The sequence below is a fragment of the Vombatus ursinus genome, unplaced genomic scaffold (genome assembly GCF_900497805.2).
Source record: "Vombatus ursinus unplaced genomic scaffold, bare-nosed wombat genome assembly UNPS02015066.1, whole genome shotgun sequence".
Taxonomy (NCBI): domain Eukaryota; kingdom Metazoa; phylum Chordata; class Mammalia; order Diprotodontia; family Vombatidae; genus Vombatus; species Vombatus ursinus.
Window position 1 is genome coordinate 8,560,446 of NW_020954844.1, and position 19,180 is coordinate 8,579,625.

General features: G+C 55.3%; 1 protein-coding gene across 2 annotated transcripts in view; it reads left to right on the forward strand.

Moving 5' to 3' along the window:
• Positions 1-19,180, forward strand: part of CUNH20orf27 (chromosome unknown C20orf27 homolog) — a 46,080-nt gene that overhangs the window by 5,177 nt on the left and 21,723 nt on the right. The window contains exons 2-3 of one of the 2 annotated variants that reach the window (XM_027846100.1): positions 9,705-9,816; positions 14,818-14,969. In XM_027846100.1, coding sequence (XP_027701901.1) covers positions 9,798-9,816; positions 14,818-14,969 — 171 coding nt within the window. In that variant the 5' untranslated portion in view covers positions 9,705-9,797. Of the gene's footprint in view, positions 1-9,704; positions 9,817-11,472; positions 11,615-14,817; positions 14,970-19,180 lie in introns of those variants that run through there. The other variant, XM_027846099.1, reaches the window with a different exon arrangement.

Here is a 19,180-nt window from a genome sequence, read left to right on the forward strand (position 1 = left end):
GGGGGGGGGAGCCCCTGTGCCCAGCTATTATCCCGGCCTCTCCCTCCCCCCAAACCCTGCTCCATCCTGTCCCCTGACCCCAGGGCCTCTGTTCCTGTTCTAGCCCTAGTTCCAATCCTGCTGCCTCCTTCCGGGAGTACCCAAGGCCGAGCGGAGACCCCAAGGGGCTCCCTGGGAGACTGGAGCCTCGCGGGGCAGGGGCTTTGGTTGTCCAATGTGGGCAGAGGCCTTTCCTGGGGACAGAGGGGAGAGCCAGGGTTCCACCTGTGGTCTGACGCCAAGGCTTCTGGGAGGAGGAGGAGGAGGAGGAGGAGGAGGAAGGCCATCTTTGGTTCCTTCTCCCCAAGAGAAGGAAGGGTTTTCTCCTTAATAGCAGAGTCAGCTGAACCTCCCCATCCCACCCACAGACGTGGGGGCTGCCCGGGTTGTCCATTCACGGCCAGAAGTCTTGTTGGAAAACAGTTCCTCATCAGCGGAGTCAGGAGTTTAAGGGGGGGGGGGGTGGGGGGAAGCGGAGCCTTGGCCAGATGTGTGTCCACATGAGCAGAATTCCCACGGCGGGGACCTCGCGGGAGGCCCTGATGTTCCCAGAGCTCCCCTTGGGGCCTCTGTGGCTGTGGGAAGGATCCCACTTTTCCTCTTTGGTTCCATTCAGATCACAGCTTTGGAGGGGGCCCTTCGGGGTCATCTTGCCCAGCCTTCTCATTTTACAAATGAAGAAACTGAGGCCCTTAGACCCTGCCCTGATCTTTGAATTATCATAGGATGGGACCCTGTGGGTTGTAGGCCTTAGAGGTAGAAGGGGTCTTAGAAATAATAATAGTAATAATAATGATGTCTCATGTGATTCTGGTTTGGTCCCACAGCCCAGTGCCCTCATTGGGGAACAGAGAGGCAGTGGTGAGCAGTCAGGATTTGAACCCAGGTCCTGGGACTCCAAAGCCAGCAACATTCTTGCCCCTCACCCACTTAGTGCCAGATGAGCCTCTCATTTATAGATTCAGTTTAATTCCACGTGCATTAAGCACCCACTCTGTATAAGGTACTGACTCTGGGAGGCTCTGGGGGATACAGCCGGGGAGAGAGAGCTGCTTTGGAATCCAGACGCCTGGATTCGAATCCTGTTTCTGAGCTGGTGTGTGACCCAGGGCAGGGCCCCTCTCGCTCCTCTGTTCTAGAGGGGATTGCTGATCTGTCGAGATGGAAGGAGGTACCACACCAGGACTTCACCAGCACTGAGGCAGTCACAGACAGGTGTAGACCAAAAAACCTCAGGACAAAAGTGATTTCAGGAGGGGGAAACAGAACCGTTCCTCCAGCTTCCTGGAGCAGCTCAGGAAGGCTGGTCCAAGCGTGCCCAGCAGACCACATTGTGCTCCAGCGCTGGCTTCTGTGGGCCCCCTCCAAGTTTGGGCTTGGAGATCCTAACAGCCTGGCCTTTCCTGGAGTAGGTGGAATTAAAAATAAATTAGATATTAAAAATAGCTAACATTTATGTAGGACGTTAGGGTGTGCAAAGCCCTTTAGACACGTTACCTAGTTTGAACGAGCCTGTGGGGGCAGGCAGGATAGGTGTGACGGCCATTTCACAGATGAGGAAACTGAGGCTTGAAGGTTTAGTGGTTTGCCCATGATGAGGGAATGAATGAAAAGAAAGGCATTTATTCATCATGCCAAGATGGTCAGTGCCTACGAGAAGCTTCTGTTCCAATCAGGGAGATGACCCATAGGGGAGAGGTGGCCAGAGAGCGGGGCTTTGGTGAGTCTGGAAAGTGGCAGGGGTGAGTGAGGCCCAGTAATAAGGGCTTCTCAGAGACAGGATTTGAACCCAGGCCTCTGCTGAACCCAAACCCAGCCCCATGTCTGCTGCACCGCTGAATCCACAGATCCCTCCCTGGGGATTTTCCTGCGGGCAAGTCATTTAATCCCTGCCCCTCTCAGTTTCCTCATCTGTAAAATGGGAACATTGGACTGAGGCCCCTTCCAGCGCCTGAGTCTGGGATCCTGGGCATGTGCTGGGCCTTCACTTACCCAGACCTCTTCTCCTCTTCCTAACTACCCTCTGCCATCCAGCTCCAGGGCATTCTGTCCTTGTGTCGGGCCTAGCCTCGCCCTTCGATGCCCCACCGTGGCCCCAGACGCCTTACAAGGAAAGGTCTTTTTACGTATGAGGAAACTGAGATGCAGGGAATCACACGAGAAGTGGCAGAACCAGAATTTGAGCCCAGGTTTCCCCCCTCCCCCATTTTACAGTTGGACCAGAGTTTTAAAGAGGGAAAGCCCAGAGTCCTTTTCTTTTTTTTTTAAGGCAATTGGGGTTAAGTGACTTGCCCAGGGTCACACAGCTAGTAAGTGTCAAGTGTATGGTTTGAGGCTGGATTTGAACTCAGGTCCTCCTGACGTCAGGGCCGGTGCTCTATCCACTGCGCCACCTTGCTGCCTCCCAGAGTCCTTTTAAGCTGCCCCATCATTGCACAATCACTGGACAGCAGTGGGGGGTGGGGCCGGGAGATCCAGGCCCATAGACATTCAAATCAGTGTTGCCTTGGGCTGGGGGCTGGGCTGCTGACCTTGGGACAGGCTCCTTCTTCCATCAGCCTCAGGATCGGCGCTGAGCTGTGCCCCCTTTCTGTATCCCCCCGGCACCTCAGCTGCAGGCTGGTTTAGCCTCGGACCCTTCCCAAATTGGGTTTTAGATGCCCAGAATGAAGCACCCAGGAGACCAGTGCCATCGGCATACGTCTATCAGGGCTTTAAAATAAACTCCTAGACCCGGGTTACAAACCTCAGGCCTCCTGGATCCTTGGGCCTGATCCCCTGACCCTTCCTCAGTGGGGGATGGTTTCTTGGTCTCCTGCCTCAGTTCCTGTCCTGGGGCCCAGGACAGTCAGGTCCTCATTTCTCAGTGAGGGTCCTTGCTTGAGCTCTGAATTCTCAGCAAGGCCAGCTGGAGCCCCTCTCATTTGGAGGGCCTGGGGGGGGCCAAGCAGCCATCATTCCAGTCGGACCTGACCCGGGCACCCCAATGTCTCCAGCCACCAGCCCATGAGCCCATGGGCTGAAGGATCCACATTGCTTTCTGCTTCCTTCTTTGAGGCCCCCGAAGATGTTACTTGTCCAAGGTCCTCTGACTCTCAAGCTAAGCATTTATTAAGTCCTACTATGTGTTTCCACAATACTGAGATAAGAAAACAAAAATGAAGCCGTCCCTGCCCTCCAGGGGCTTACATTCAGTGAGGGAGACCACAGGGCCCCGTAAAAGTGTGTATGGTTAGTTGGTGGTAGGCCTGACCCTCAGCATGGAGTCGTGTGCCCTTGGGGAGCAAGCGTGGCTTGGGCCCCTTGGCGTAAGGCAGGGGTTCACTCATTCGCTGAGGTTTCTCTGTTCATCCGGCTCACGCTGTGTCCCTCAGGAGCTCTGGGAGACCGGGTCAAATTTTAAGTGCTTTGGGATCACGATAAAAGTTCATTGACCTGTCTGAGTAGAAGGGGAAAATTGGAAAGGGAAGGCTTGTGAGCAGGTGGGCTCAGGGACCCAGGGGGCAGAGGTGGAGGAGAGCAGGATGCGGTCTCTGAAGGATGGAGCTCCAGTGGTTCAACCCTCCACCTCTCCCCCACCCACAACTTCTTTTCCATCTCCCACATTTACTAGCTATATAATCCTCCTAGCCTTTGTTTCCCCATCTGGACAATGGGGGCAATACTCCTCACGCCCCCAGGATGCACTTTGTGAACCCTAAAGAGATGGGGATAGTTCTTGTCCTTGTTATCGCTATTAGGCTGGGGCGGGGGGAGCAGGCCTAGTATATGTGGACAGAGGTGAGGATGAAGGATGGAGGTAGACTTGTCTTGTGACCTGGGATGTAGGATTCCTGCCTCACTTCCCCTTGTGGGGCCTTGGTTTCCTCATCTGTAAAATGAGAGTTTTGGATGAGATGACTTCTGAAATCCCTTGTGGGTCTAAATCTGTGATATCAGAGCAGATGATTCACTTGTCAGAGCCTCAGTTTCCTCATCTGTAAAATGGGGCTCACACGTCTAGTCCCAACCTTGTGGGGTGGTTCTGAGGCTCGTATGGTATACAGTAGAGCGCTGTGCAAGCTTCCAGACACCAGCTAAAAGTCCGTTATTGTTTCTGTTTTCCCCGAATGCCTACCCCAGCCCCAGGACAGTTCCCAGGCACACAGACCCCTGAGCAGGGCAGCTCAGGAGGGGCCCCTCCCCTCCCCATGACCCATTTTGGACAATGGCCCAGCAGGCCCTGTGTGTAGGCTGCTGTTGCTTCGTGAGTGGAAGGACAAAAGAAGAGTTCGTTTCAGCAGACTCCATGCGTCAGTCTCCAGGCTCGTGGGCCAGAAAGGCGGCTGGGGTTCAGGAAAGGGGGAGACTCCCTCCTGCTCTTCCTACTCCTGCCTTCTCCCTGTTACATGTATAGAAAAGGGGAGGGGGCTTCCTGGTCTACCAGTCTGGATGCCCCACTTCCCCAGGTGTGTGGATGTGCTGCGTTAACCTTGGGCAAAACTCCTTGACTTCTCTGGGCTGTTGTAAAATGGGCAGAGTGACAGCCTGCCTGAGAAATCAGGTGTAAGTGGGGAAACTCGGAGGGGTCCTGGTTTGTTTCAGGGGGTAGCTTGTGGGGCCAGAACGGGAGAGAATCTGACAGTGAAGGCCAGGTCGCTCCCTCCTCCTTCTTCAGCCCAGTCAGAAGGGGCACTTCTCGGCCTGGTTTGGGTGTGGGAGGGAGGGTTGGAGGAACCCGTCAGCTCCCCCTCCTCTGTGGCCTCGGCTTGCCCCTTGCCATCTGCCAAATGTCAGTGGCTCTGCGGGGCATGCCTGAGGTCTCTCTGGGTGGGCGCAGGGGCTCTGGGTCAGTGGCCTGTGAAGTCATCTGCGTATGGAGCCAGCTCCCCTGGACGCATGTGGGTGTCTCGAGAGACAAATGGGTGTCTGAACTGCCTCGGGCCGGCCTGTGGGCCCCACCCCCACCCCCGGCCAGGATCTCAGCTGCAGCCCTCTCACCAGGGGATGTTTGGGGACAGACTTTGAGCACAGTCCCATGACTGTAGCAGGCAGCTTTCCCCCACACTGTCCCCCACTGTTTGAAAAAACAGAGAAAGGGTACGCAGTCTGGTTTCCCAAATCCAGGCACAAATTCAGAGCTTAGCACAGAGCCGGGCACATAGCAGACCCTTAATAAATCTTTATTGATTAAGACTAGGGCCCCCACTCTGGAAGCTGGGAGAGCTTGAGGGGACTTGAGGCTGTCTTACTTTGCTCAGCCAGGAGTGATTGTGGGAGACCCCTTTGAGAGAGGGAGCCCTGGGGTCTGGGAAGTGAGGAAGGAACACTGGCTCTGGGTTCAAATCCTTCCTCTGACTTAGGTTCTCTAGGCCTCAGTTTCTTCATCTGTAAAATGACTCAGATGGGACTGGGGTCCCTTTTGGCTCTCATTTGGCATCTCCAGTCCATGAAACAGGGTCAGGAAGAGTTTTTGGATATCCCCAGAGGAGGGGAATCTGTGGAGTTATATCCTGGTCTGGACATAGAAATCCCAAGGAGGGTTGCCCAGTGGGGGCATGAAGGGCTTGGTTTAGAATGGTGAAGGGAGGGATTTGGAGTCCATCAGAGCAGGGCTCGAATTCTGCCTGCACCCATGCTGGTTGTGTGGACTTGGGCTGGTCAGTTAACTTCTGAACCTCAGTTTTCCTTATCTGTAAAATGGGGAAGGAATGGAATGAGCATTTATTACATGCCTGCTACGTGTAACACATAGGATCTCACTCGATCCTCACAACAACCTTGAGAGAGAGGTGCTATTATGATCCTCATTTTACTGATGAGGAAACTGAGGCAAAGAGGGGCCAGGTGCCCAGGCTCACCCACCTAGTAAGTGTTTGAGGGCAGATTTGAACTCAGTTTGTCCTGACTCCAGGCCCAGCGCGCTACCCACTGCACCATAACCCTTAAAGGCTTGTTTACATGTGAGCCATTCTCACTCCTCTTGTTACAGTGTGGGGTGGGGGGTGAGTGTGTCTGGAGAGTGAGATTTGGCTGGCTCTTCTCGAGAGGGTTAGGGGCGCCAGGAGGCTGGAGTGTCCTTTTCCTTCTCCCCCACTCAGGGCCCTTTTGGTATCCAGAAGTTGGGCGGGAGGGGTGGAGGGGGCCTCTGGGTCGCCCTCTCCCCTCTTTCCCTTCTCCCAGGGAGCAGAGATGCCCTTTCTTGGCCCCTCTTTGCTCCGGAGCCAGAGTCAGGATGGTCGTTTTCTGGGTCAAGTATTTCCTCCTCTCTAAGATGCAGGAGGGGTCCCTCTAGGGCCTCTCTGAGTCTGCTGTCCTGTGACTGTAGGAAGGCAATTCTCAACCCCCTGGGGACCCCAGCCAGCCGGCCTGCAAGGGCTCTTTGGTGCAGTCGGGGAGATCGTGACCCTGGTGGGGCTGTGCTCTCAGGCAGTTGTGTTTAGTGCAGGAGCCGAGACCCCCAGATTCTAAATTGTATGGGACATGGGAGGGCAAGGCTAGCAGGAGAGGCATTGTGGGGTGGGGACCAAGGGAGCCAGACAGGGCTCCTGTCCATCGGTCCACCCGAAGAGCGCTTTTGCTGCCCTAGGCATTGTGCCGGGCCCCGGGGCTACAGAGAAAGGCAAACCCCTGCTCCCAGTCTGGTGGGGGAGACGCCTGCCAAGCTCTGTCCACAGACAAGATGTAGCTGGAGGGTAACCTCAGAGGGAGGGAACCCAGTACTGGGCAGGGGGGAACGTCCTGGAGGTGGAGGAGAGTCCTGGGAGGTGGGTGGGGTGCGTGGAGGGGCCGCGTGGGGAGGCTTTCCAAGCTCAGCAGGGGGACATAGGGAGCACTGGAGTTTATTGAGGTACAGTATTCTCAGTGGTTGGGGGCATCGCTTGGCCTCTGAGCTCATTGGAATGGGAAGAGGCAGCCTCGGGAGCACTTAGAAGGGTGAGGAGTGGTGAGGGCCTGGCCGAGGGCAGCGGCCACGTCAGAGGCCAGAGAGAGGGCAGGACGAGATGTGGCAGCCGGCCGGGTGAGAGGGAGACACAAAGTAAGTATGGAGGGGGCAGTCGGGCTGAGCCGGTGCCCCCCTGGTGAGGCCCTCAGCTGTGATGGGGAGGTGGGAAGAGGTGCAGCTGCTGCTCAGGAGAGAGGTTAGGGCTGGATATACAGGGGCCCAAAAGTCCTGGCACGTTTTGGCTACAAAAGCTGGCAGTAACTATACCAACTTAAAAGCCCTAAGGCTTGGGGACTCCCTGTAAAGTTCTGGGAATCATCTGCACAGAGATGGTAATTAATCAGGAGTTAATGGGATCGTCAGGAGAAGCTTAGAGGGCCCAGGCAGGAGGGTGTTAGCGGAGGAGACGCCATCCAGGGGAGCCTACGGAGACTGGTCAGACAGAAGAATCCTCGCTAGACAAGTTCTTGTGGGTGCACCTGTCCTGGGCAGGGGCCAGAGACGCCACAAAGAACCACCCAACACAACCTCAGGAGATCGCCCGGTCTTGGGCGAGCCCTTATAGCCCCATTTTACTGAGGACAAACTGAGGCCCAGAGGACTTTGGTCTGCCCAAAGTTACAGCTGGAGTCAGTGGCTCCCAGCCTTCCACTGTCCCCCCAGTGTCCCCCACTGCTCCTTGGACGGCAGGTAGAGAAGAGCCTCGAAGTTAAGGGAGCTGATGTTATCGGGCGTGGAGGAGCTGGAGAGATCAGGGAGGACTCCCTGGAGGGGCCGTGTTGTGAGGGGAGGGGGAGGTTGGATGGACCGGGTCTGGGGAAGGGGCCCGCAGATCTGGGCTTGAGTCTTGGCTCTGACCTCGGGGGAGCACGCGTTGGGAGGTGAGGGGTTTGGCCAGATCACCTCTCTAAATCACTGGACCCCTTGCCTTGACCGCTCCCGTCCTGATCCTTCTGCCACCATGGCCCAGCTTGTAATAGAGTGCTTTCATCTAGGCTTGTGAACTGGCTGCTTGATCTCAGGATCCTGGTGTTTCATTTCCATGTTGCCTCGGGGGTGTCTCTGTACTGGGGGGAGCTCTTGGCCGCCCCCAGGATTGGACCCTGGCCACGAAAGGGCCGGGCTGGCCTCCTGCCTCTGCTGTGTGTTTCCTCCCTGGAGGGACAGCTTCTTCCTGTCCCTGGGATCCTCCGTGGCTCCAGCCACGTTCTGTCCTGTTCCTGCCTGTTTCCATGACAGCGATCTGGGCAGCCCGGTGGCTCCTTGCTCTTCTGGGGACACCTCTGAGCCGGTGCCCCTCCTTCTGCGTGAGGCCTGTGGTGCCGTTGCCAGGCAGGGCAGGGCTGGCTGGAGGGGCCCAGGGTAAAGGTCACCATGCTGACTTTGGAGTCAGAGAACTTGGGTTCAAATCCTGCCTGGCCACCTATTACGGTTACTGATCACTTGGTCTCTCTGGGCTCAGGTTCTTTCATCCGTCAGACCCTCTGTGACCCCTCAGGAGAGGTTTGTGAGATCCTGGGGAGGATCCCCAGCTCCTCTCCTCCCTCACCATCCTCACTCCCAAAAAGCACCTTGAACTTGGAGTCAGGAGCTCTGGGTTCAGGTTCTGGCAGTGCTACTTAAACTATGTGACCTTGACAAAGCCTACACTCTTTCTGGTCTCAGTTTCCTTATCTGTAAAACGGGAGCCTCCAGTCCCCACTTCACCAGGTTGTTGTGGGGGTCAAATGAGGTCTTTAGGAGCTGGAAAACACAAGACGTGATGGTGGCACTGTCCCTGGTCCTCTTCTCTCATCTTCCCCCACCTGCAGTGAATTTCTGGGAAATTGTGTGGAGTAGAAAGAGTTCATTTGTGGGATCCGAACGCTGCCTGTCAGTAAGGCATGTGACTTAACCTCTCAGTTTCTTCCCGACCTCTCAGTGCTTTCCTGCTCTGGAGCTCTGGTCCTGGGATGCTGCCTGGGCTACCTTGACCGAGGGAGGACATGAACACCATGATTGCCGATTCGGTACCGTCTCTCAGTCCTGCAAGGCACTGCTCCTTCCTGGGCCTCACTGTCCTGATCTGTGAAAGGAGAGGGCTGGTTGAGTGGGACAATGGGCACACCTACGGGGTGGACCTCCCAGGGGGCCGTGAGGGCCATGGGGCCATTTCACGGCTCTAAACGCCTCAGCAGTTCATGTGAACAGGCATTCCCTAGGCGAAGTGCTGAGGGGGGTTGGGATGGGGAGGGTACGGGGCAAAATGGAAGAGCAGGCCGTCCTCTCCTGGCACAGGGTCTGAACTTTAAACTGGAAGGGGGCTCAGGCCATCTCTAGTCCAGGAGAGAGGGTACTTGCCATGGGGGATCCAGGAGGGCTTTCTGTAGGAGGTGGTCCCCATTGTCAGGTTTTCTGCTTATTCTGTTGTTTGACTGCCCTGTGGCTCCCCCAGCCCTCTCTGCCCCCAGTATTCTCTGAGGATTATCTCCTCCTGTTAGAATGTAAGCCTCCTGAGGGCAGGATGTGGCACTTGGCACCATTCCTGGCAGTTAAACAAGTGCTTAATAGATGCTTTTTCATTCACTCATTCATTCATTCATGATTGATTCCCCCTGCCCTGGACAGTGGCCTCATCTCCAGACCTGCCTCCCGGTAGATGGCAGCTCCGTGAGGGCAGGGCCTGCCTTCTGCTCCTTTTCGTGTCCCCAGCACTCAGCAGGATCACTCAGTGATGGGCCCGTCTCCCCTTCTCTGCCAGGTCCCTGTGGTGGCTCTCCTTGGAGCATGGGCGGCTGCTGAGCTGGCATCGGGAGCTCTGCTTTTCGGCCGACGGGCAGCGGGCGGGGGCTCCATGGCGACGGCTAACAAAGGTGAGTGAGGGGTGGATGCCCGCCCGGCGTCAGCCTCTGCTGTCAGAAGCGGCCCTGGTGCGCATTCTCCCAGGTTTGTGGGCGTTTGGGTCACCATGGGCGCCCCCAGTTAGGGGCAGTTGGTGCGGTGGACAGGGCCGTGGGTGAATCCCAGCTCTGCCCGCCGTCAGGGACAAAACGGCCTTGTGTCTAAAAGTAGGGGTCGGAGCGAATGGTCTCTACACTTTGGGGTCATTTTAAACCCTCCCCTCCCCCCAAAGAAAAGGTAAGCCTCTTGAGGACAGGCTATGTTTTGTGGTTGTCTTTGTGCTGCCCATAGCAGGCACGGGGCTGTGTCCCTAGGCGCCTCTGACCCGACCTTGGGGGCCCTGATGTCTGTGGGCGCCTCATTCCCCTCTCGGGAGCTTGGATGGGCCTGCCTCCTTCCTTGACCTCTTGGAAGAGAGGGCGAACAGAGGCAATTCTGTACCATCCGAGAAAGGGAAAGTAGGGGAGAAGCATGGGAAGCATAGGCACCAGGGCGTGGTCTGGCCCATCATCCTTTTGTCCACTGGAGATTCTGCCGAGAGCTGAAGAGCCACCGACTGCCTACGGCACTGGACTTGGAGACAGGAAGACCTGGGTTTGAATCTTACCGCAGACACTTGCCTGGGGGACTCCAGCCTCAGTTTCCTCGTCAGTAAAATACACAGCAGCTGGAAAGGACCAGCCAAGATGGTGGAGGAGGAGGAAGCCATCCAGCCCTGCTCTCCCCATCTCAGCAAAGCCTGAGGATGAGCACTGGGCTGAGGAGGGATGGGAGAACCCAAGGAAAAGCCACTGTGAGTCCAGGTCAGCGCAGAGAAACAGGTCTCTTGGCACTGGGCACCATATATATGTGGCCAGGAAGGTCCCGTGCCTCACAGTCTTTCAGCCCAGGGACTGAACCTGTGCCTTATATGGGCACTTGGGGCCGGCAGGGCGGGACAGAAAGCCAGGCGGCGGCTCCGTCCCTCTGATCCCAGAGCAGCTGGAGTGGAAGCTGGGGAGGGGGTGGGACGGCGAGTACACACTTGTGTCTCAGACTTTGCCCTGGATCAGGTGGCCCTGGGCAACCCTGAAAGCTTGCCAGTCACCCTGAGATCCTTGAAAAAACGCAGCCTCAGCGCCCAGAGAAAGCAGCCCAGGGCAGACCCGGGAGATCCAGGCCCTCCCTCCAGAGAGAAGTGCCCCCCACCACAAAGTCCCAATCCAAGAGGGCAGGCTGGAGGAAGAGAGCTGCCCGAGCCTCGGGCATAGTCTGACAGCAGCCTTGGATTTGGGGGAACAGGTTGCAGAAGGTTCCGGGTTCTCCGTTGGAATGTAATCAGCTGGTGAGCAGGAATTGTTTTGTTCTGCTCTCTGTATCCTCAGCCCCTACAGCAGTGCCTGGCGCACAGGAGGTGCTCAGTAAGTCCCGATTGATTGATGTATCGAGGGACTCACTCGCCCACCAACTTAGATTTGGAAGAAGCTGCAGTGAGGATGGGTGGCTGGCGTTCGCTGGAAGGATGCGTCTGGGGTGCTGAGGCTTGGAAGGAGCTGAGGATGAGGAGGAGGAGGGAGTTTTATTTTCTCCCTAATTCATGTCGTAGGAATGAAGAGGATAAGAGAAGCGGGAGAGGGTCAGTGCTCTGGGTAGATGCGGTAAGGCCAAGCCCTGCCGAGCCCTGGTCTTGCCTCTGACTTCTCTGCCGGGGAACGCGACCTTTGGACGGGAAAGGACTGAGCTCGATGGCTCACGGGGCGTCGATGCCCAAGAGAAGGAGAGGGAGAACAAGTAAGCTGCCCTTGATGAAGTCCGGTCGGTCACCGGGCCCAGACAGCCTCATCTCCGAGCGGGCAGATGTGAGATGGGAAGATCGTGGAGATTGGGAGAGATGACTCAGGGCTGGAGAAATGTCCTGATTAAAAAAAAAAAAGCCCACCCAAAACAAAAGGAAAGAGAGAGAAGAGGCGGCCAATAGTGGGCAGCAAGTGTGGCACATTGATTCCTGGCAGCGTTGTGGAATGGATTATTAAAGGGATAGCTAGTGGCCATCGAAGAAAGGAGGCGATGCCTTCAGCCAGAACGGGTCACGTGAGGCCGGCCAATTTCCTTTTTCTTTTGGCAGGGCTTCTAACATGGCTCTTCAGGGGAATGCGGTGGATATTGTTTGTGCTTTCCTGAAAGTGTTTGAATATGTCAAGCTTATGCTAGTTGGAAAAGTTGGAGAGTCTCGGACTAGATTGATGGTGGATTGATAGGAGATAGCCGGTGGGTTGGACACAAAGGGGAGGCGTTAATAATTTGCTCCACACACCTTGGCTGGAGGTCTCTGGTGGCATGCCTTAGGGATCGGACCTCAGCCCTGTGCTGTTCTGACTGCACGGAGCAGTGGTGTGCATAAGCATTGGTGGTGTGCTTATCAGATTTGCTGATGACAGTTGGGAGGGATTGCTCCCACAATGACCACCAGTTAAGATGCATAATCTTGACCACCCAAAGCTATGGGTGGTATCTGGCTAGGAAGCTGAAATTCACTAGGGATAAGAAAAAAATAGCTTTGCAAGGACAGTGTATGTGTGTGTGGTGGTGGTGGGGGAGATGCACTAGTCTGTCTGAAAAAGACCAGGGGGATTTCTGGTGCACTGAGAGCTTAGTATCAGTCGGGAGGGGATGTGGCACCTGAAAAAGAGCAAAATCTGGGGTTGCATCGGGGAATGAGAGAGGTCACAGTCCCCACTGTCCTCTGCCCTAGTCAGACCTGACTGAGAGTAGTGCCTTCAGTTTTGGGTTCCAGAGTTTAGGAAATGCTGACAAGCATTGCTTAAGCACCCACTGTGTGCCAGTCTCTGTACCGAGCATGGGATACCAAGGAAGGCCAAAAGATCCCTGCCCCCTAAGGGCTTACGTTCTGGGGGGGAGACGATGTTCAGATATCTCGGTCCACTCGAGACACACGCAGAGTTGGGTAGGAAGGGAACTCGGAGGGGCTGTTGGGTCATGAAGGAAGCTGAGGATTCTCAGAGGTAGATGCAAGGCAGGAACACGCTTCAGACACGAGGGATGGCCACTTGGTCATGTGAGCAGTGGCAAGTGGCCAGAATGGCTGAACTCTGGAGTGTATGGAGGGAGGTTAAGGGACTGCAGAGCTGGGGAGGGGCCAAGTTGGCAGGAGCTTTGAGTGCCAGACAGAGGCGCTTGTGTTTGGCAAGGATGTTGGCGGGACAGGTGTTGATCAAAGTGACCTGAGGAGGATGGCTGGGCTGGTGTTGGTGAGTTTGTGCCAGTGCAGGGAGCCGCCTGCATGAGGGGAAGACTCCTGGGCATTGTGGTTGCTGTGTCTCGGGATGGGAAGGCCTGTCCTACACAGGCAGGAGCAGCCTTTCTGCTTGGCCCAGAGGGGAGGACGTCAGGAGAAAAGTCTGAAGAATGAGAGCTGTCCGGACTGGAGCCGGGGTGGTGCAGGAGCGGAATGGATTGCCTCCAGGGCAAGGCGCTCTTCCCCGCCCTCCTCGGTCTGCATTTGTCTGCTCTGTTGTAGCAGGGTTAGACCAGACCCGGCCAAGCAGCCAAGACCCCTTCTGAGGCTGAGATTCTGGGAATCTTTGATTCCGTGACCTGGGTGAGGAGATGCGATGGTTTTCTGTGCACCGACTGGGCTTGTGTCCCGGGGAGCCCAGTTTTCCAGGGCTTTCTCAGGGAGGTGATGGGGAGTCCGTGCCATCACAAAGCAGGCCTCTTCATCACTCCTGGCACCGCCCATGACATCACATTATTGCCTTTACTTTCCACCCTGGCACCCCCTGCAGCTCCCACTCTGGTGTCACCTTGGTCTCGGCCTCTTGCCCTCCCTCCTCCCCCACCTTTCCCTTTCTCCCTTCCCTTTCCTCTTCTCTTTCTCCCCCTTTCTCTTTTCTCCTCCCTCTTCCCTTCCCTCTCTTCTTTTCCTCCCCAACCCCCAAATGAAGCAGCCCATTCCCACCTCTGGCAGTGACCAGAGCATACTGGTCAGAGGCACCCAGCAAGGTCTTAAGAAGGCCTCTGATGACCTCCACAGGGTGTCCAGCTGGTGGTTTAAGAAGAAAAAGAAAGGGGTTTTCGTTGAGAAACTGTTCCGTAAGAGGAGTGTGGGTGGGTGGCTGGATGAGAGGGAGGGCCGGGGTCTAGAAGGCAAGAGAGGGGGAGAGGGGAGGAGGGACTTACTGCTTTCCCTGAACTACTTCTTTCTTCTCTTTCTTCACAACTTTCCAGGGTTTCTCACTCACACCTGACTTTCCAGCATTCTCCATTCCCCCAGTCTTGACCCTGCTAAATCAAAGGTGGGGAACCTCCTTGAGGCCACATGTGGCCATCTAGGTCCTCAGGTACAGCCTTTTGACTGAGTCCAAACTTCACAGAACAGATCCTTTTATTAAGGGGATTTATTCTGTGAAGATGGATTCAGTCAAAGGGCCCCACTTGAGGACCTAGAGGGCCACACGTAGCCTCGAGGCCATAGGTTCCCCGCCCCTGCTGGCCTAGATTGAGCCCCTGATGTGGAACCCCACCCTGTGTCCCTGGATCCCTCATGAGGCTCCATCCTGACCTCTTAAGTGGGGCCCCAGCCTGGCTTTCTGATGCCTCCATGCCCCATCCTTAGCCTCATACTGACCTCCCTGAGACCAACCCCCCCCCAGCTGAATTGTACCACTTTTAAAAAAAACCATCCAGGTCCACCCCACTTCATGCTGAGCCCTGGGGCCACACCTTCAGACCCTGGTCCCACCCTGCCCCCTCCCACACACATTGAGCGTAGCTTGGCCCAGACTCACCCCTCAGCCTGCCCCTCTTCTCACAGAGCAGCAGAGCCCCACTGGGCAGGAGGGGGGGTGTGGCCCAGTGGAGCCCAAGCCTGTCCCCGTGTCTGGGCAGAGCCTGCCTGGTCGTCATTATCATTGGCCTGCCCCATGGCCAGGGTCCCTCATCTGCCCTCTCTGTGCCCCTCCCTGCTTTTCTAGGAAGCAAAACCAAAATCAGCAGCATCCGCTTTGCCGAGGCGACGGCCAGCCACTCCGTGGAAAGCTCCCAAAGCCACGTCCACTTCGATGAGAAGCTGCACGATTCTGTCGTCATGGTTTCTCAGGAGGCCGATGGCAACTTCCTTGTCAAGGTAGGAGACTGCCTCCCCCCAGACTGTGCCATGCACTCTGGTGTGTAGCATACAGAGCTGGGCTTGGGGTCAGGAAGGGCTGGGTTCGAATCCTGCCTCTGCGTGACTGGGGTCAGGGCGGTAGTAGATAGAGCACAGTGGGCTGTGGAATCAGAGGTCCTGGGTTCAAATCCCACCATAACTCTTCCTTACTACCTGGATGACCTTGAGCAAATCCCTTGACCTTCTGGATTTGTTTCCCTATAGGAGGGCTGGGCGTGATGTCTTCTGAGTGAGGTCCCCTGTAGCTCTCGATTCTGGTCCGAGGATCCTGAAAAGCCACAGTGACACCTCCCTGAGCCTCGGTTTCTTTGTCTGCAAAATGGGGATAATTATTTATGGGGTACCTCCCTCACAGAGTAGTTACCACGGCTTGGAAAGTATATTGGAAAGTGATCGAAGTGTCAGTTACTTTTGTTCTTATTATCCCCTCTTCTGGGGCCCTGCCAGGATTGCCTAAGCTTCCGCCTCTCTGGGCCTGTTTCCCCATCTGTAAAACCGGTAGGTGAGACCAGATGCTGTCCAGGCTGAGGTCCCTTTTAGCTCCAGCAGCTTCAGAGACTGAGTCTTAAAGGGAGTAGCCCACGGTGACTCTTTCTCTCTCTCTCTCTGTCTTTAAACAATCTAATTTATATTTAATTTTTTCCCAATCCAATCAGTATTTTATTTATTTATTTATTTAGCTTTGGTAAATAGTGCTTTATTTTTTCCAATTCCATGTAAAGTCAACTTTCAACATTCATTTTTTATAAGATTGTGAGTTTCAAATTTTTTCTCCCTCTTTTCCTCCCTTCCGCCTCCCCAAGATGGCATGCAATCTGACATAGGTTATGCATGTGCAGTCATGTAAACATATTTTCACATTAGTCATGTTGTGAAAGAAGGAACAGAACAAAAGGGAAAAGCCACAAAACCCCCCAAAAAGAGCAAATAGTCTGCTTCGTTCTGCTGTCAGACTCCATAGTTCTTTCTCTGGGTGTGGATAGCATTTTCCATCATGAGACTTTTGGAGATGTCTTAGATCCTTGCATTGCTGAGAAGAGCTAAGTCTGTAAAAGTCAGTCATCGCACAACATGGCTGTTAACTGTGTACAACGTTCTGGTTCTGCTCACTTCATTCAGCATCAGTCCATACAAGTCTTTCCAGCTTTTTCTGAAGTCTGTCCATCATTTCTTTCTTTCTTTTTTTCTTTTTTCTTTCTGCTGCTGCTTCTTTTTTTTTTTTGGTGAGGCAGTTGGGGTTAAGTGACTTGCCCAGGGTCACACAGCTAGTGAGCATCATGTGTCTGAGGCCAGATTTGAACTCAGGTCCTCCTGACTCCAGGGTCGGTGTCTATCCACTTGTTCATCATTTCTTATAGCACAATAGTATTCCATTACATTCATATACCACAACTTGTTCAGCCATTCCCCAGTTGATGGGCATTCCCTTGATGTCTAATTCTTGGCCAACACAAAAAGCTGCTGTAAATACTTTTGTACACGTGGCTCCTTTTCCCATTTTTATGTTTTCTTTGGGATACAACCCTAGAAGGGCTATAGCTGGATGTACAGTTTTATAGCCCCCTTTGGGCATAGTTCCAGATTGCTCTCCAGGATGGTTGGATCAGTTCACAGCTCCACCAACGATGCATTAGTGTGGTGACTCTCTTTAGAGGGCCGAATGCCAGTATGGAAGAAGCATTGGATGTGGCCTTTGTAGTTTGGGGGGGGGGCGCAAAGCGAGGCTTTCTAAGCCTGAGGTTACAGGAAGGCCCATATCCTTCCCAGCCTGTATCTGCTGGCCCCTGGCCCCAGGGTCACGTTAGATTGTGACGCCCCCGCCTGCTTGCTGAACCACAGAAGTGAACTCTTGGTCCTTGAATGGGACTGAGGACTGAGGAGTGCAGGTTCTGGATGTGCAGGGTGACACTTGTCTTGTCAGAAAGGCCCTCTGCCCCCTAGGTGACTGGGCCAGAGGACAAGGATGCCCGACAGGAGGGGGAGCTTGTAAAAAGACACGTCGATGGGAGTTCATACTTCTCTGGACACCTTACTAAGGACTTTCCTTTTATGAGTTAGGGCACGAAAGTATCAAAACTCATTTAACGGAGGAGGAAACTGAGGTCCCTGGAGCGGCAGACACTTGGCCCCCATCTCCCTCTCCTGCCTTGTGCCTAGTCCAGGCTGCTACAGCCTAGTTTTAGGCTGACGCACAAGCCAGGGGAGTGTAGCTTAGTGGGCAGGGTCTTGGTGTCCTCCACCCCCTGGATCTCATTATCCCAAGAGAGGGTGCTGGCAGGAGGCCTCAGAGCTTAGATAAACTTCCCACAGGACAGTGCCATGTAGAGCTCTCACGGAGGGCTGGGGTGCTCTCAGCCAGGACAGGACGTCTCGGGGGCTGCTGGGAGGGGTGGTGGGTGGGACCTGGCCAGGAGCTAGGGAGTAACCTGATTGGGTGGGTTTGAGGGGGTGTGTGTGTGTGTGTGACAGGGGGGAGGGGTGTGAGGTCAGCACTGCAAATAAGGTGTGTGTACAAAGGGAGACTGACTTTGCCTTGAACACAGAGAAGGCTATTGTCTTCCTAGAGGCACCCGCTTTCCCCCCCCCCCCCACCGTGGAAGGCCTTCAGCTGATCCCCAGGAGCCCGCCAGCACACAGGCCGTTTCTGGGCTTCTTCTTGGGGAGTATGGTTCCAGTGTCTCTGAGGTCTGTGAAACAGTCAGCCTCCTTCCTTTTCATAGTCCCCCATCTTCTGGGGAGCTGTCCTTCCCTTCTTTCCTTCCTCTCTCCCGCCAAAGCTTCAGCCTTCCTCACCTCACCTCCTTGCTGTGCTTCAGTCCCCGCTCTGGGCTCTCGGTGACCTTGGGAGCTTTCTGAAAATCCTGTCCACCCTCAGCAGAGGAGGAGGGCACGAAAGGCCTGGCCGTGAGGGCTCTCCCTTCCCCCAGCCCCAGTCCCTGGGTTCAGAGGTCAGCCGGCCTCCCCAGGGGACCCCATGGAAGGGCTTGACTCGTATTTGGACGTTGGGGTCAGTGTGTGTGTCACAGCTCTGAGCCCGGGGCCTTGTGGGTGGTCTTAGGCTGATCTCGGCTTTTCCTCCTGCAGCCAGAGTCAGAGCTGATGCCACCCCTCCCCCTGCCTGGCGCCAGCAATCCTGTAGAGCTGTTTCTCTGGGATTGCCCTAGGTGGCAATAATGGAGGACCCCGAGGCAGAGGGCCCCGGGTTCCCATTCCAGCTCTGTGCCCTTGGGAAGCATCCCCCCTTCTCTGTGCCTCAGTGTCCTCATCTCTGAGGAGACCATCTCGAAGGTGCCTCCTGGCTCTGGCCGTGGGGTCTAGGCCTCTGACTGGCCGCAGCCTGGGATCACTTACCGTTCTCTTTGAGCACGAGGGGACCTGAACAGGAACCCCCTCTTAGAGCCTCCTGACAAATAGGTGTCCAGCCTCTGATGGGAAGCTTCTGTTGACAGGGAGCTCACTCTCTAGAGAGGATTGGACTCTGAGTCAGGAGGGCCTGGATTCCAATCCTGCCTCAGCCACTTACTAGCTGTGTGACCTTGGGCAAATCACTTGACCTTTCTCAGCCTCACTTTCCTCATCTGTAAAATGGGCATCATACCTACCTCCCAGAGCTGTTGCAAGGATCCAGTGCGATAATAATCAGTGTATTAATAATGTCTTCCCTTGCAGAGGAGAGAAAGTCAGCTATGACTGTGATGGGCACTATGTTTACCAAGAGCCCTGCAGGTGAGGAAGTCACGAGGCCTGGGTTCAGGTCCTGGTTCTAACACTACCAGCTGTGTGACTGTGGGGAAGCCATTTATTTACCTTCCTGAGACTGCAAAGTCCGAGGTTTCGGCCCCTCCAGGGCCATTCAGTATCTCACTGCCTCTGGGGAAGCTCTTGGGCTTTTGGACAGTTCTCGTCTTTAGTGATCTCTCTGTGGTGCTCCCTACCTCGGGGCCCAAGGAGAGCAGCCCCGGGCTCGATGCGAGGGCCCTTTAAACTCCCCCTCCCCCTGAACATCTCCCAAGCACCCCCCATTCCACCTCCCCCAGACATCTCCCAAACACCCCCACCCCCCTTTTCCATCTCTCAAGCACACACACACTCCCTTCCCCCTCCCCTCCCCCCTTTCCATCTCCTAAGCACCGCCTACTCGCCTTTTCCTCCCCCCTTTCCATCTCCTA